The sequence below is a fragment of the Callionymus lyra genome, chromosome 17, assembly GCF_982586985.1.
Source record: "Callionymus lyra chromosome 17, fCalLyr1.hap1.1, whole genome shotgun sequence".
In the NCBI taxonomy this organism is placed as follows: domain Eukaryota; kingdom Metazoa; phylum Chordata; class Actinopteri; order Syngnathiformes; family Callionymidae; genus Callionymus; species Callionymus lyra.
Genome location: NC_141834.1, coordinates 10,864,648 through 10,878,886, shown reverse-complemented (window position 1 = coordinate 10,878,886; position 14,239 = coordinate 10,864,648). Strand labels below are relative to the sequence as shown.

The following is a 14,239-nucleotide window of genomic DNA, read 5'->3' as shown; positions in this document are numbered from 1 at the left end:
GTGCTCCTCCTGCTCCTGCTCATCCTCCTACTCCTCCTCATCCTCCCCATCCTATTCACCTCAACCTCCTCGTCACGCCTTCCTCTCGATGATGTAAGAAAGTAAGAAACTGTAAGATTGTCACTCTTGCATTGATTGATGTGTTGGGATTTTTCAAATTGATAGTTGATTGAGGTAGCGAGATTAGCTTAAGATAGTATGTAAAGCTTTCCCAGAAGTTGACAATTATCAAAGCCTTCAAGTCCATTACTTACTTGAGTAATTAATATTGTTCCTTGCATGATATCAAAGCAAGCATCATCATTCCATTACATCGTTCTTAACTGTTCTCACTTTTTTCTTTGTTTCTTTCAATGAATCCTATAAAAAGTACGTCAGTTGCCTTTACCATTTTTCATGTTTTTGTATAATCAATTTAAGAGCCTCTTTCTCAGAAAAGAACATTAATCACGACAACAAGTAGTAACTTCAGTAAATGTGATTGATTAAAACTAGTGTTTCATAGTTAATTAATAAGGCAAATTAATTCATTATTATCCATGTAAATTTAATAGTTTCCATTGGACTAGAATACAAGGGTGGTGCTCCAACTTCAGGTAATTTTACCCAGAGGCAATTTTTAAGTTAAATCGACCAGAACTTAGATGTTCGGAAAATAAACGTTTTTATAAGGCATATAACATTACTACACAAATAAAACTTAAGACAGCACTGTAAAATGTGTTTCTTGCTCCTTCACGTGATAAAAGATTGTTCTTGCAATGTTGTGAGAACTTGACTGCAGTGAATTTAATTATAAAACAAGAGAATACCTTTCGAGTTGGTTTCCTGTTTTTTCTAATTTGCTCCCTCATGCTTAAAATTCACCTTTACTTTGTGAATTATTCATTTATGTCTTTTAACAAGTTTTGTATGTATTTATAAATGTATTTGATTGTTTTTACAAGTATTTATGGATGTTTGTATGGATGGATGCGTTATTGCTGCTGGAGCAAATAATTTATTCTCCAGGGAATCAATAAAGTATCTGTCCATCCATCCATCCATCCATCCATCCATCCATCCATCCATCCATATATCTTTTGACATTATGGAAATTAATGCAAACAGCGTTTTCAACCAACACGGTAAATTCCAGTCACAGTCAAAAAGCACTGTTGAATGATTATCTACAGAGTTCAACTTCTTTTGTGGTTTACAAAATTAAAACAATTAACATGTAAGAGATGTAACGGAAAACCTCCTCTAAATGAATCCCTCCTTTGATAACTGATCTCTGTCCTGCAGAGATGGCAGAGGTTCTTAAAAGCCTCAACCTCCTGGGGACACTGAAAGAGTCGATGGAGAGCAACCAATTTGCCGACATCAAGGATGCTGTGGAAGATCTCCTGCTGAGCAGGATCAACTTGGGCATTTTTTGAGACCGCAGCCACGAAAAATATACCTTCATGAACTCTCTCCGAGGGGTTGGACCTGGATATGAAGGAGCAGCTCCTTCACCGACTCTCGAAGGGGATGTAGAGAGCTACTCTGACCCTAAACACCAGGACTTTCGCTTGTGGGACCTGCTTCCTGTACCAAATGGGACTACGGTTGACAAGGACAGCTACATGGACAAAGTAAAATTCCTTCGCTACAATGCGGTCTTTTTGACATTTGCACAGACGCCCGAAGCTAATGCAGTTGAGCTGTTTTCAGAGGCCCGGTCACTACAGAGACAAAATGTGTTTGTTATTATCTTATGTTCGGCGACAGAAACCCAAGAAGACGTGGAGCTAAAGAGGAAGGCTTCCATGGAGGTGCTAGCATCACATGGAATTAGCCAGCCCAAAGTATACTTGGTGTTGCCCTCCAATCTAGAGAAGTTTTACTTCCCTGCTCTTTTGGAGGACCTGACCAAAGACCTTCCAGAGATCAGAAGTCAAGCTCTTCTCCTGGCTCTACCAGCGCTCACACCGGAGCTCATCGCCCAAAAAAAGGAGGCTTTTAAAGCTCTAGTCTGGGCAGCTGCCTCGCTCTCTGGTGGGATTTCAACCCTCTCTGTTCCCTTCGTGGCGTCCATGGTGGATTCAAGTGTAGCAGTTCGTATTCTGTCAAAGGCACAGACATCTCTCTGCCTCGACGAAGTTTGAACTTTGGGTTAACTACACTTTAAGTCGCACATAAGACAACAACAAAGTTGATTAAGCAGTGACCACTAAACCACCAACCACTACACTGAAGCACACTAACAGGAAGTGAAACGACTCTCGACAGAAAAGTGAGCATTGAAGATGAACTGTGACTTCCTATTGATACCATTTTGCTTGAGCTGCTCATGTTCTCAGAGGTAAGTTTAAACTTTATTATATTAAGAAACATGCTGATGAAAGTAAATTACAAGTATTTTTTTTAAGTCATTAACAAATTATAGTTCAATAATTGACTAAAACAATAATTTGGAATTGTATAGAAATATGTGTTTGTTTTAAATGTTTATTAGTTTAAAAGGTATTTTTATTCTTAGTAAATCATTTTATAACTTTTGTTTAACAAAAACAATCCTATGAATAATATGGAATTCACCCAAAACATATATTCTACTAATAATAAATCCAATTTCTCGACGTTTCAGTGCAAGTAATCTCTCTCTTTTTTGGTCAAAAGTTATAACATCCATTAAATTCAAAGCAGTGAATCTCAAAATAAGAGCAACAACAAAAGTTAGGGTAAAGTAATGAATCTAATAAAAGGATTTATTGTATTTTCTTTTGTTCGGTTTTAAACTGCAAAAACAAAATATATCCTGAAAAGTTGACGTACACCATTCTCTAAATATATTTTAAAAAAGATGTGTCAGAAAAGGCACTTCACCTTTTTTATTCATGTCTTTAAACGTTCTTCCTCTTCCTGTTTCTCATTATCACTTCTTTAGTCCTTGTCTCTATTCTTTTTATTTGACACACAAGAAGAAGATTTTACAAATAAAACAACAATATATTTCTTATATTTAGGGTATTTCTTTAATTTTATTCGTAGTTTTGCTTTGTTATTTCAGGTCATATCATTGAAGATGATGCGGAAAGATACACTTATATTAGTGTTTCTTCTGGCTGTAACAAGAGGTAAGTGTTGATTCACAGTTTTGAATTTTGACTCATCAGAACTCTTGTCATTCAGCTGCAAATCAAAATCCCAACTTTGAGTTCAACAACAACCCACTGACTGCCACAGAAGGATCCTGCGTTCAAATTAAGGGAAGCTTCAAAAAAGATGTCGATGTAAACGAAGCCTATTGGATTTGGTTAAAAGATGCTCAATGGAATTATAAAGAACGTGACTTCGTGGGCACCGTGGTTCATAGTACTGATGTCGGGAAAAAACCCATCAGTCCAGAGTATGAAGGAAGAGTGAATTACATCAAAGAAGGGAAACAACTCACCATGACCATCTGTGACCTTAAAACAAAGGATAACGGAAAATATTCGTTAAGATTTTACAACACAAGAGACCGGGAAAAAAAATGGCATTTAAGTGATGTTTCTCTCACGGTTGAAGGTAAATTGTAAATCAGTATTTTTTCTGAACACAAATATACGTATATAAAAGACTTTCATGAATAAACTGTTGACAACGCCATGTAGGACTTACAGTATCTGAGATTAAATAACAATTTTTAAAACATTCATTTAAGTAAAAGAACCTCTTGATCGTAGGAGTTACTGAGAAGAAAGCTTGATTTTGGACGTCCAGAGTTGATTCTCTGATGTTTGTTTATTTGACGAAGACTTTTTAAAACCATTGATTTGTAAAAGACACTTATTGAATTACAATTAACATCGGACATGCATTCAATAGGTATGTGGAAGTGAAATGTGATCTTCAAGGGGATTTATACTTTGTTTAAAAATGTTTTATATTTGTGTAATAAAAAGTTTAATTTCTGCAGAAAACCCATGCCTCGTCAGTTTTGAGGAACGAGCTACAGTTTACTCCGTGACACTTCAGTGTTCCACCCTCAGCTCGTGCACCAGTCGTCTACTAATAAAACCTCTGGACCGATCATCAACAATCGATGGCAGTGATGGACAACGTAGGACGGTCAGCTACGAAGCTAACTGGAAAGACAACGGGAGGCAGTTTTCCTGTCAAACCGAAGACAACAACGACCCGAATCTAGTCCGCAACCTCACTGTTAACATACGTAAGTGAACCTTTTCTACCGTCAAGATCGAAGACACTGGTGGAACACGTGAGAATTCAAAGGCAATTAAATTCTGAACAAGTCAAAAGTATTAGCATCAGCTAGTTGACCGCAGCAATAGTATCATCGTTGGATTGTGATTCATCTCCAGATGAACCCAGAGAGACGCGGGTGAGCGTCGTCAATGCCAACAGGAAGTCTGACGTGGTGGAAAAGGACGAAGTGACCCTCGTCTGTTCATCAAGAGGGAACCCGGAGCCCACCTACAATTGGTATCTGGGGAGAGGGTGGAAATCCTCAGGACAAAACCTGACCTTCACTTCCATCAAACCTTCAGACAGTGGGACTTATACATGTGAAGCTCAAAATGATCTCGGATTTCAACAGGATAGGGTTGAATTGAACGTTCAAGGTGAGATGATCAACTGTTGGTTCTTTTTTGATCAAAATTCCAGCAATTCTTCCCTCGCGTTCTTCAGTAGAAACTGGTGATTGAAAACAATCACTTATTCCAGTGGCGGCTTCTGATTCATTTGGTTAAAGAACGTTAGTGTGGAAGTCAATATGTGCCGACAGACTTTAAATTTCTAACACTGAGTTTGTGCATCAAAATCAGACTTTAAGATCAAAACCCTCAAAAATGTTTTTAATAAAGTTTAATTTTCGGAAACATTTAAAAAATAAGCAATGTCAAAATAAAAGTGGTTGAATTGTGAAGGTTTTTTGTAATTTTTAGTATGATTTTATTTTGATATTATAAAAACTTTTACTTCAATACACTTGTTTGTTTGTTTGTTTGGCGGGGGTGGTTTACAACTTATTGATTTTAATTTAATTTTTTACATTGCATTCTTTTTTTTTACACCTAATTATAGCTACATTGAGTTGATTATATATATATATATATATATATATATATATATATATATTCCTTTAGTAATAAATACTTAAAGAGCCTTAAACTGAACTTCATTAGTTTAAGTGTGTAACTCTTTACTGTCTATTTTCAGCTCTACCAGAAGTTAAGATCAAGACGACTAAAACTACAGTCAGACGAGGAATAAAGATGAGTTTGCAATGCATGGTGAAAAACAGTGACCCAGAAGCTCATAGGGTTGAATGGAAAAAGGATGGAGAAACTGTGTCTGTTGAGGATATTTACGTCATATTTAACACTCAACCTATGCACAGAGGTATATATACCTGCACTGCCTGGAACAGATTTGGTTCTGGAACATCAAGTCCTCTGCAGATTCCGGTTGAATGTAAGTATGAACAGAAAAACCATTAGAAATTCTAAACACTGAACGTTTTTTTGTTCCTTAGACAAACCCACAAATACAAGAATATATACCAACATACCAAGCAAGACCATACGTTTGGATGAAACCCTCAAATTAAAGTGTGATGTTGACGCCTATCCTCCACCTCGAAGTTTCTCCTGGTACAAAACAACTATTGGATCTTCAAACAACCGGCACATAGACTCGACCACCACCAATATCAAGACTATTACAAGAGTGCAGAGATCAGACGAAGGATGTTACCAGTGTGTCGCCAGAAATAGCATCGGAAGAGGAGAAATGAGTGAACCAAAGTGCATCGAAGTTCTGTGTTAGTATTTCAACTTATTATTAATTCTCTCTCTCTCTCTCTCCCTCTCTCTCTCTCTCTCTCTCTCTCTCTCAAAAGTTTATGAATTATAAAATGCACCATGACAGTTTAGCATTTCACCAGTAGAGGGCGACACCGTATTACTGTTTTTAACTTTCACTTGTGTTGCAGACAAACCCATGACTGTGAAAGTCCAGGTTGAACCAAGTCAGGAGGTGAAGGAGAACACGTTGATGACTTTTCAATGCCAATCACAGTCTCATCCCCCGGTGACCTCGGTGACCTGGACCAAGACGACCAACGGAAGAGCAGAAGCTCTGGATCGATCTCAGACTTTCACTCTGCAGTCAGTCTCGTCCGCTGATAGTGGAGAGTATCGCTGCACAGCCCATAATGAAGTCGGAGCCTCAGAGTCTCCTCCGGTTAACGTCAGGGTCATGTGTAAGATGAACACTCTTATTTTTTTCCATTTATTTGCTTGGGATCTCAAATTTGAGAAAATGTCGTTGTTGTTTCTTTTGGAAAATAATGAAAAGGGCAAAACTAAAAGCAAGAAAACTTGAAAGTGTTGTCCAACACAAAGTAAGTAATAACTTAACAAAATTGGACGCTGGATTTTTGACGGCAGCATCAATAAATGTAAGTGCTGCATGAGGCCCCTGGACCGTACTTTGCTCCCCCCCCAACTTCTTCAGTTTTCAGTTTATTTTGATGATTTATTGATCTTAATTAACAACTGAAAATCTGATGTAAATTATTGAGATAGTTTGACGAGTGTTATCAGATTTTCTCAACCACAGGCATTAACATTAAGAATTTAATCATTGATTGTGTTTTAGGAATGGAATGTGTGGAAATTTATTTAAAGAACACATAACAGGTTTACTAATACTAGCCATAACGACAAACACTAACATTTGTCTGCGTCATTTAAGAGAAGCTGTAATTCATTCTAATCTAGTCTAACTTTTTTTTTGTTCCTTAGACAAACCCACAAATACAAAAATATCTACCAACATACAAAGCAAGAGCATACGTTTGTATGAAACACTCAAATTAAGGTGTGATGTTGACGCCTATCCTCCACCTCGAAGTTTCTTCTGGTACAAAACAACTATTGGATCTTCAAACAACCCGTACCTGAGCTCGACCACCACCAATAGCAAGACTATTACAAGAGTGCTGAGTCTGAGACCTTTCTACTTGCCACGGGAGTTTTCACATGTTGTCGCGGTGCTTGTGTACATTCCACCGTCGGCGAGCGCGGAGGCAGCATGTGACGTCATCACTGGAGCAGTGAACGGGTTACAGACTCAGAGCCCTCAGGCCCTCTTTATCATCTCCGGTGATTTTAATCACGCATCTCTTTCTTCCTGTCTGCCCAAATTCACGCAGTACGTCACTTGTGCCACCAGAGACAATAACACACTGGACCTTTTCTATGCGAACACTAAAGACGCTTATTTATCATCCCCCCTTCCTCCTTTGGGACGAGCTGACCACTGTCTGGTCCATCTCCTACCTGTTTACAAGCCACTTGTGAGCAGGCAACCAGCAGTGACTCGCTCAGTCAAGAAGTGGTCTGAAGAAGCTGAGGAAGCTCTGCAGGTCTGCTTTGAGACCACGGACTGGAGCATCTTCAGTGAGTCCCACAAGGAGGATATTGACGGACTAACTTCATGTGTCACGGACTACATAAACTTCTGTGTGGAGAGCATTGTACCAACAAGAACTGTACGATGCTTCTCCAACAACAAACCCTGGATCAATCCTGATATAAAGGCTCTCCTAAAGGAGAAGAAGAGAGTCTTTAGGTCAGGAAACAAAGAGGATCTGATGGCAGTCCAGAAGGAGCTGAGAAGAAAGATCAGGGAGGGAAAGGAGAGGTACAGGAGGAGGATGGAAGAGAGTCTGGCCAACAACAACACCAGAGATGTCTGGAGAGGTTTGAAATCCATATCCGGACATCAGACCAGGCTCTCTGTAGCAGCGGGGGATAAAAATTGGGCCGACAACTTAAACAGTTATTTTTCAAGGTTTGAGGTGTCGGCTCCCCCCCCTGCTCAACCATTCACACCTCTTCTTTTACCTTCTCCTCTCCCCCGAGCTTGTATTGTTTCAGCCCCCCCGCTGACTCCACAGGGGACAATGCCCCCCCACTCCAGCCTGTCCCTCACACCTCTCCAGGTGAGAAATCAGCTTAGGAGAACCAAGACAACAAAGGCCCCTGGACCAGACGGCATCGGTGGCAAAGTACTCAGGACGTGCTCTGACCAGTTAAGTGAAATTGTTGGACTTCTGTTCAACATGAGCTTGACCCTGGGAAGAGTTCCACTACTGTGGAAGACGTCCTGTGTGGTACCGGTGCCGAAGACTCAGCACCCTAAGGATCCCAGCTGCTACAGACCTGTGGCCTTGACATCCCACCTTATGAAGGCTCTGGAGCGGCTGGTCCTTAGTTACCTGAGTCCTCTGGTGCGCTCCTCCATGGATCCGTTGCAGTTTGCCTACCAACCTGACATCGGCGTGGAGGACGCCATCATCTTCCTTCTCCACCGAGCACTTTCTCACCTGGAGTTGCCTGGAAGCACTGTGAGGATCCTTTTCCTGGATCTAAGCAGTGCTTTCAATACCATCAGGTCAAACATCCTGAGGGACAAGCTGGAGCTGTCTGGAGCGGACACTCACCTCACGGACTGGATTGTGGACTACCTCACCAACCGTCCACAGTTCGTGAGGACCCGGGATGGTGTTTCGAGGACTGTACTGTGCAGTGTAGGGGTCCCCCAGGGAACAGTGTTAGCACCGTTCCTCTTTTCACTGTACACTGCAGACTTCCAACACCTGTCTCCCACCAGTCACCTGCAGAAGTTCTCGGACGACTCCGCCATCGTCGGCCTCATTAGGGACGGGGATGACGGGCCGTACCGGGGACTTGTCCAGGACTTTGTTGACTGGTGCCTGGAAAACCACCTTCAGATCAACTCCAGCAAAACTAAGGAGTTGATCGTGGATTTCCGGCGGTGTCCCTCCATCTCCCCCTCACCACTGAACATCCAGGGACAGGACATTGAGATTGTCACGACTTACAAGTTCCTGGGTGTTCACCTCAACAACCGCTTGGACTGGGTGGATAACACTGCTGCTCTTTATAAAAAAGGGCGGAGTAGACTCTACCTGCTCCGGAGGTTGAGGTCGTTTGGTGTCCGGGGGCCACTCCTGAAGTCATTCTATGACTCAGTAGTGGCCTCTGCCATCTTCAACGGTGTGGTCTGCTGGGGGAGCAGCATGACAGCAAAGGATAGGGCTAAACTGGACAGCCTTATTAAGAAGGCCAGTTACGTCCTAGGGCGCCCCCTGGATCCTGTGGAGGAAGTGACTGGAGGGAGGATGCGGAGCAAGCTGGGCTCCATGAGGAGGAACTTGTCTCACCCTCTCCAGCACACACTGAGGGCATTGAGGAGCTCCATCAGTGATAGGATGCTCCATCCCCGGTGTGTGAGGGAGAGGTACCGCAGGTCTTTCCTCCCTGCTGCCATCAGACTCCACAACAAAAACACACCAAGATAACTATTTAACTGCACCTCTTGTTATTTATGTAAATATGATTGTGTAAATATTATATGTGCAGATTTATCTTTTATTCCATTTAGATTTTATTTCTCGTTTTTATTTCTGGGTGTTTTTATTTCTCTTGCTGCTGTTAAACCGAATTTCCCCTCGCGGGACTAATAAAGGTTTTCTGATTCTGATTCTGATTCTGTTGTTACCAGTGCGACGCCAGAAACAGCATCGGAAGAGGAGACATGAGTGAACCAAAGTGCATCGAAGTTCTGTGTTAGTATTTCAACTTATTATGAATTCTCTGTCTCTCTCTCTCTCTCTCTCTCTCTCTCTCTCTCTCAAAAGTTTATGAATTATAAAATGCACCATGACAATTTAGCATTTCACCAGTAGAGGGCGACACCGTATTACTGTTTTTAACTTTCACTTGTGTTGCAGACAAACCCATGACTGTGGAAGTCCAGGTTGAACCAAGTCAGGAGGTGAAGGAGAACACGTTGATGACTTTTCAATGCCAATCACAGTCTCATCCCCCGGTGACCTCGGTGACCTGGACCAAGACGACCAACGGCAGAGCAGAAGATCTGGATCGATCTCAGACTTTCTCTCTGCAGTCAGTCTCGTCCGCTGATAGTGGAGAGTATCGCTGCACAGCCCATAATGAAGTCGGAGCCTCAGAGTCTCCTCCGGTTAACGTCAGGATCATGTGTAAGATGAAGACTCTTATTTTCCCATTTATCTGCTTGGGATCACGAATTTAAGAAAATGTCACATAATTCAAAACGTCATTCTTATTTATTCGAGTTATTGGGGTCTGTTGGATGTAAACTGTCGTTTAATTAAACACAGTTCAAAGGGGCAAAGGTCATAAGAAACAGCTTAGCCAATTGTTTGCTAGAAATCAAACAATGGCTGAGTGAAAACACTTTACAGCTAAATGTGGACAAAACTGAAACTCTGGAGATTGCTCCTGATGATAAGGTTCCAGGGTTGAGTCAGTACTTGGGTGACTTAGGTCAGTCTGTCAAACTGAGCCTGAGAAACCTGGGTGTTGTATTTGATAAAGACATGTCTCTTGTTCAACACTGCAGAAAACTGACCAGAAACTGTTTCCTTCAACTGAGAAAAATCTCTAAACTTAGGAAAATGTTGTCGGAACATGATCTGGAGCTTGTAATCCAGCTCGGGCTCTGAGGTCTGTGGATCAGAATCTACTTATGGTTCCACGCACACGGTTCAGGACCAGAGGAGAGAAATCTTTTCAGGCTGTTGCTCCTAAGCTTTGGAACGATCTTCCTCTCTCCTTGCGCTTGATGGATCTACTGACTCCTTTAAGAAACATCTTAAGACGTTTCTATTTGTTCAGGCTTTTCCTTGATTTTCTGGAACTTCTGTTGTGTTATCAGTTTTATCTTGATCTTTAAAGTATATACTTTATTGAATATTGTTTTGATTGATAAAGCGCTTTGTGACCCTGGTCTGGAAAAGCGCTATACAAATAAAAATTACTTACTTACATACTTACTATATGCGAGCAAAGAGAAAGGTTATCTATCATGTTACTGTATTTCAACACATTTTACTTATTACTACTCTTGGATTTACACCATCTTTTATTCATTTTATGTATTTTGACTGTTAAGTCACTACAGAACATTTTGTGTAAATAATTTATGAATGAATAAATATACCACGCAATTTAGCATTTCACCAGTAGAGGGCGACACCTAATTACTGCTTTTAACTTTCACTTGTGTTGCAGACAAACCCATGACTGTGGAAGTCCAGGTTGAACCAAGTCAGGAGGTGAAGGAGAACACGTCGATGACTTTTCAATGCCAATCACAGTCTCATCCCCCGGTGACCTCGGTGACCTGGACCAAGACGACCAACGGAAGAGCAGAAGATCTGGGTCGATCTCAGACTTTGACTCTGCAGTCAGTCTCGTCCACTGATAGTGGAGAGTATCGCTGCACAGCCCATAATGAAGTCGGAGCCTCAGAGTCTCCTCCGGTTAACGTCAGGATCATGTGTAAGATGAAGACTCTTATTTTTCCCATTTATCTGCTTGGGATCTCAAATTTAAGAAAATGTCACATAATTGAATACTTCATTCTTATTTATTCGAGATATTGGGGTCTGTTAGATTAAACTTTCGTTTAATTAAACACAGTTCAAAGTGGCAAAGGTCATAAGAAACAACTATATGCGAGCAAAGAGAAAGGTTATCTATCATGTTACTGTATTTCAACACATTTTACTTCTTACTACTTTTGGATTTACACCATCTTTTATTCATTTTATGTATTTTGACTGTTAAGTCACTACAGAACATTTTGTTTAAATAATTTATGAATGATTAAATATACCACGCAATTAAGCATTTCACCAGTAGAGGGCGAATCTTCATTACTGTTGTTTTCTTTGAAACGTTTTTCTGTTCAGATGTTCCAAGAGACGTCAAGATCCTGAAAGAGCAGCAGTTACCAGACCAAACAGGATCCGTGACGCTCACGTGCAGCGTTCAAAGCTACCCACAAGTCCAACAATACCTCTGGTACCTGAAGAAGACAGATGGACAAAATGACTCCCAAGTGTCGAGTCAGCAGAATCACACTGTGGACTCTGACAAGCCTGGGATCTACTATTGCTCCGCCAGAAACCAACTAGTCGAAAAGAGTTCGGAACCATTGGAGATATTTTTGGAAAGTGAGTAAAAACTCCATCAGAAGATTGAGATTAAAATGATAATAACATATTTATTAAATGTTTTATTCAAGTATGAGATTCAACTAATGTTCTGTTTCAATACAGGCGTCTTTATGAAAGTCCTGAAGTACGTTTCCATCTGTGCTTCACTTCTGCTCATTCCTCTAGTATTTTGTCTCATCTTCAAGTAAGTCATAACATTAACACCATTTTTATTTTCATCTTGTACTAATTTGCCTTTTATTTAACATTACTTTTCAACCGCTGGATTTGGAGGAAATTCAAACATCGACAGGTAAGTTTTTCATTTCATACAAATAAATAAATACACATTTATTACGAGACAAAAATAAATAAATACTTATTTTTTACCTTAAAAATGTAATGACAACGAAACATTAACTCCACACGCTTTTGTAATGTTACGTTATTTCATGATTTTATTTTTAATTGGGTTAATTTTGCTCGAAAAGAATGAATAAAAAATATTGGATAGTAAGTGAGGACATGGTTTCATTTATTTGCAGAATTTTCTCCATGACATTAATCCAATGTTGAATTTTTCATTTAACTTTGCTGTAACTTGATCTTTCTAACTCCTTAAAATTAAAATATCATTTTAATAAAGTTTAATGATGATGATCATGATGTGACCAATAAAAAACATCATGATCAAATTAGTAGATACACTACACTTTATTTGCAGAATCAAGCGGTTAAAAACCCAAAGGAAGTTCAAGCCGGACCTTCTTCAGAGGAGCCTCTGAATTATACTTCAGTGTGTTCTAGAGAAAAGTGAGTTTTATAATACGTTTCTGTCTGAAAATTATGGATTAATTGTTTTGTTTTCAGTAGAAAGCCAAGACCAGAAGACATGTACGCTGTCGTATCCAAACAACATAAGCGAAAAAAAGTAAAATAATTATTTTCTTTTTTTTTTCCAAGCATTTAATAATTTATATTACTTTTTTATAGGCTGCTCGAAATGATGCAAAAAAGTCTCCATCAAAGCATGACAGCAGTGACCAGGAAGTGGAGATGAATTATTCCGAAGTGAAGTTCACAGCTAACAGACCAAACTGCAAAGTCAGCAAATCAAGCAGCTTTGAAGAAGAGGAGACGGAATACTCATCGATCAAAGTCTGAGGAGAAGAAAAGTAGAACAGAATTGATCTTTTAAATCCTTCAATATTTTTCAAACAGAAGATAATTGAAGAACCATTGTTTCATTTTCTTGGATCTTTCATGTTGCTTAAGTTCTGCTGTTGAAACAAAAGAGTCCAAATAAAAAAAAAGTTTCTATATGTTTGTAATTTATGAAAATAAGTTTTGTATGTTTTAGACTACTAGGTTCATGTTCTGGCAGATCATTTAAACACAAAGAAATGTTACCCAGATTGAAAATTGTCTCAAAAATCAGAAGAAGAAAAAAATGACATTCTTTCCTATGGAAAATTAATAAAAATAGTCAAAAATCAACATTTTTAAAAATTGAGAAAAAATGCTGCGAAAACCAATAGAAATGTTCAGCAGACAATGTGAACAAAATGTAACCTAAATACTGAAAATGTGACTTAATAAGTCCCAAAAATCTGATAAAAAAAAAAAACGATTTTTCATTTGAAAAAGTTTTTTTTTTTTTTTTTAATACACAGAATAGAATGTTTCTAAAATGGTAAAACATTTTGTGGGGGTTTTGTGTTCCGGTGAACCGACCCCTCCCCAGTCTCGTACTGGTAATCGTGGTGGTGGAAAATGAAGGACAGACACATGGATGAGTTTAAGAAAAATGCTCGTTCAGAGAATTATGCAAAAGTCAGAGACAAACTTACGTGAACACAGGTGCTAGCAAGCAGAGAGATCTATCGCAGACGTCTTTGAATGCCAGAACGCAAAGATCTCACAAAATGGTGGATCTTTTATAGTATGAATATTCATGTTAACGCCTCTAGTCATTTGTGCATGTAGGATTGGTCAGTAACTGTAAACACTTGATTCTAAGATGGCCGCCGCACGTGGCTGTCGTGGAAATTCACCAAAGTTTGTTGTCTTTTTTTTTTTTTACAAAAAGCAAACATGGTGTTCGGGTGGACACATCAACGTTACCCACATTTTAAAACATGACTTTCTGATTTATTATTTTTTACTTTTAAAAAATGTCCCGAAATG

At 39.5% G+C, this 14,239-nt stretch overlaps 2 protein-coding genes and 1 pseudogene across 2 annotated transcripts; all 3 read left to right on the top strand.

The window, feature by feature from the left end:
- Positions 1–57: 57 nt before the first annotated feature.
- Positions 58–2,132, top strand: LOC148062397 (interferon-inducible GTPase 5-like; annotated as a pseudogene).
- A 944-nt stretch (positions 2,133–3,076) lies between these two features.
- On the top strand, positions 3,077–5,802 carry LOC148062396 (B-cell receptor CD22-like). Its single transcript, XM_087779093.1, has 6 exons — positions 3,077–3,104; positions 3,160–3,537; positions 3,929–4,183; positions 4,335–4,595; positions 5,194–5,448; positions 5,510–5,802. The coding sequence occupies exons 2-6, from the start codon at positions 3,423–3,425 to the stop codon at positions 5,800–5,802; spliced, it is 1,179 nt and encodes a 392-aa protein (XP_087635219.1). The 5' UTR covers positions 3,077–3,104; positions 3,160–3,422.
- A 174-nt stretch (positions 5,803–5,976) lies between these two features.
- Positions 5,977–13,372, top strand: LOC148062395 (B-cell receptor CD22-like). The gene is made up of 10 exons (XM_087779091.1): positions 5,977–6,225; positions 9,571–9,634; positions 9,800–10,069; positions 11,124–11,393; positions 11,807–12,070; positions 12,176–12,258; positions 12,339–12,365; positions 12,777–12,865; positions 12,923–12,983; positions 13,046–13,372. Exons 1-10 carry the CDS (start codon positions 5,977–5,979, stop codon positions 13,214–13,216), a joined length of 1,548 nt encoding a protein of 515 aa, XP_087635217.1. The 3' UTR covers positions 13,217–13,372.
- The last annotated feature ends 867 nt before the right edge of the window (positions 13,373–14,239 follow it).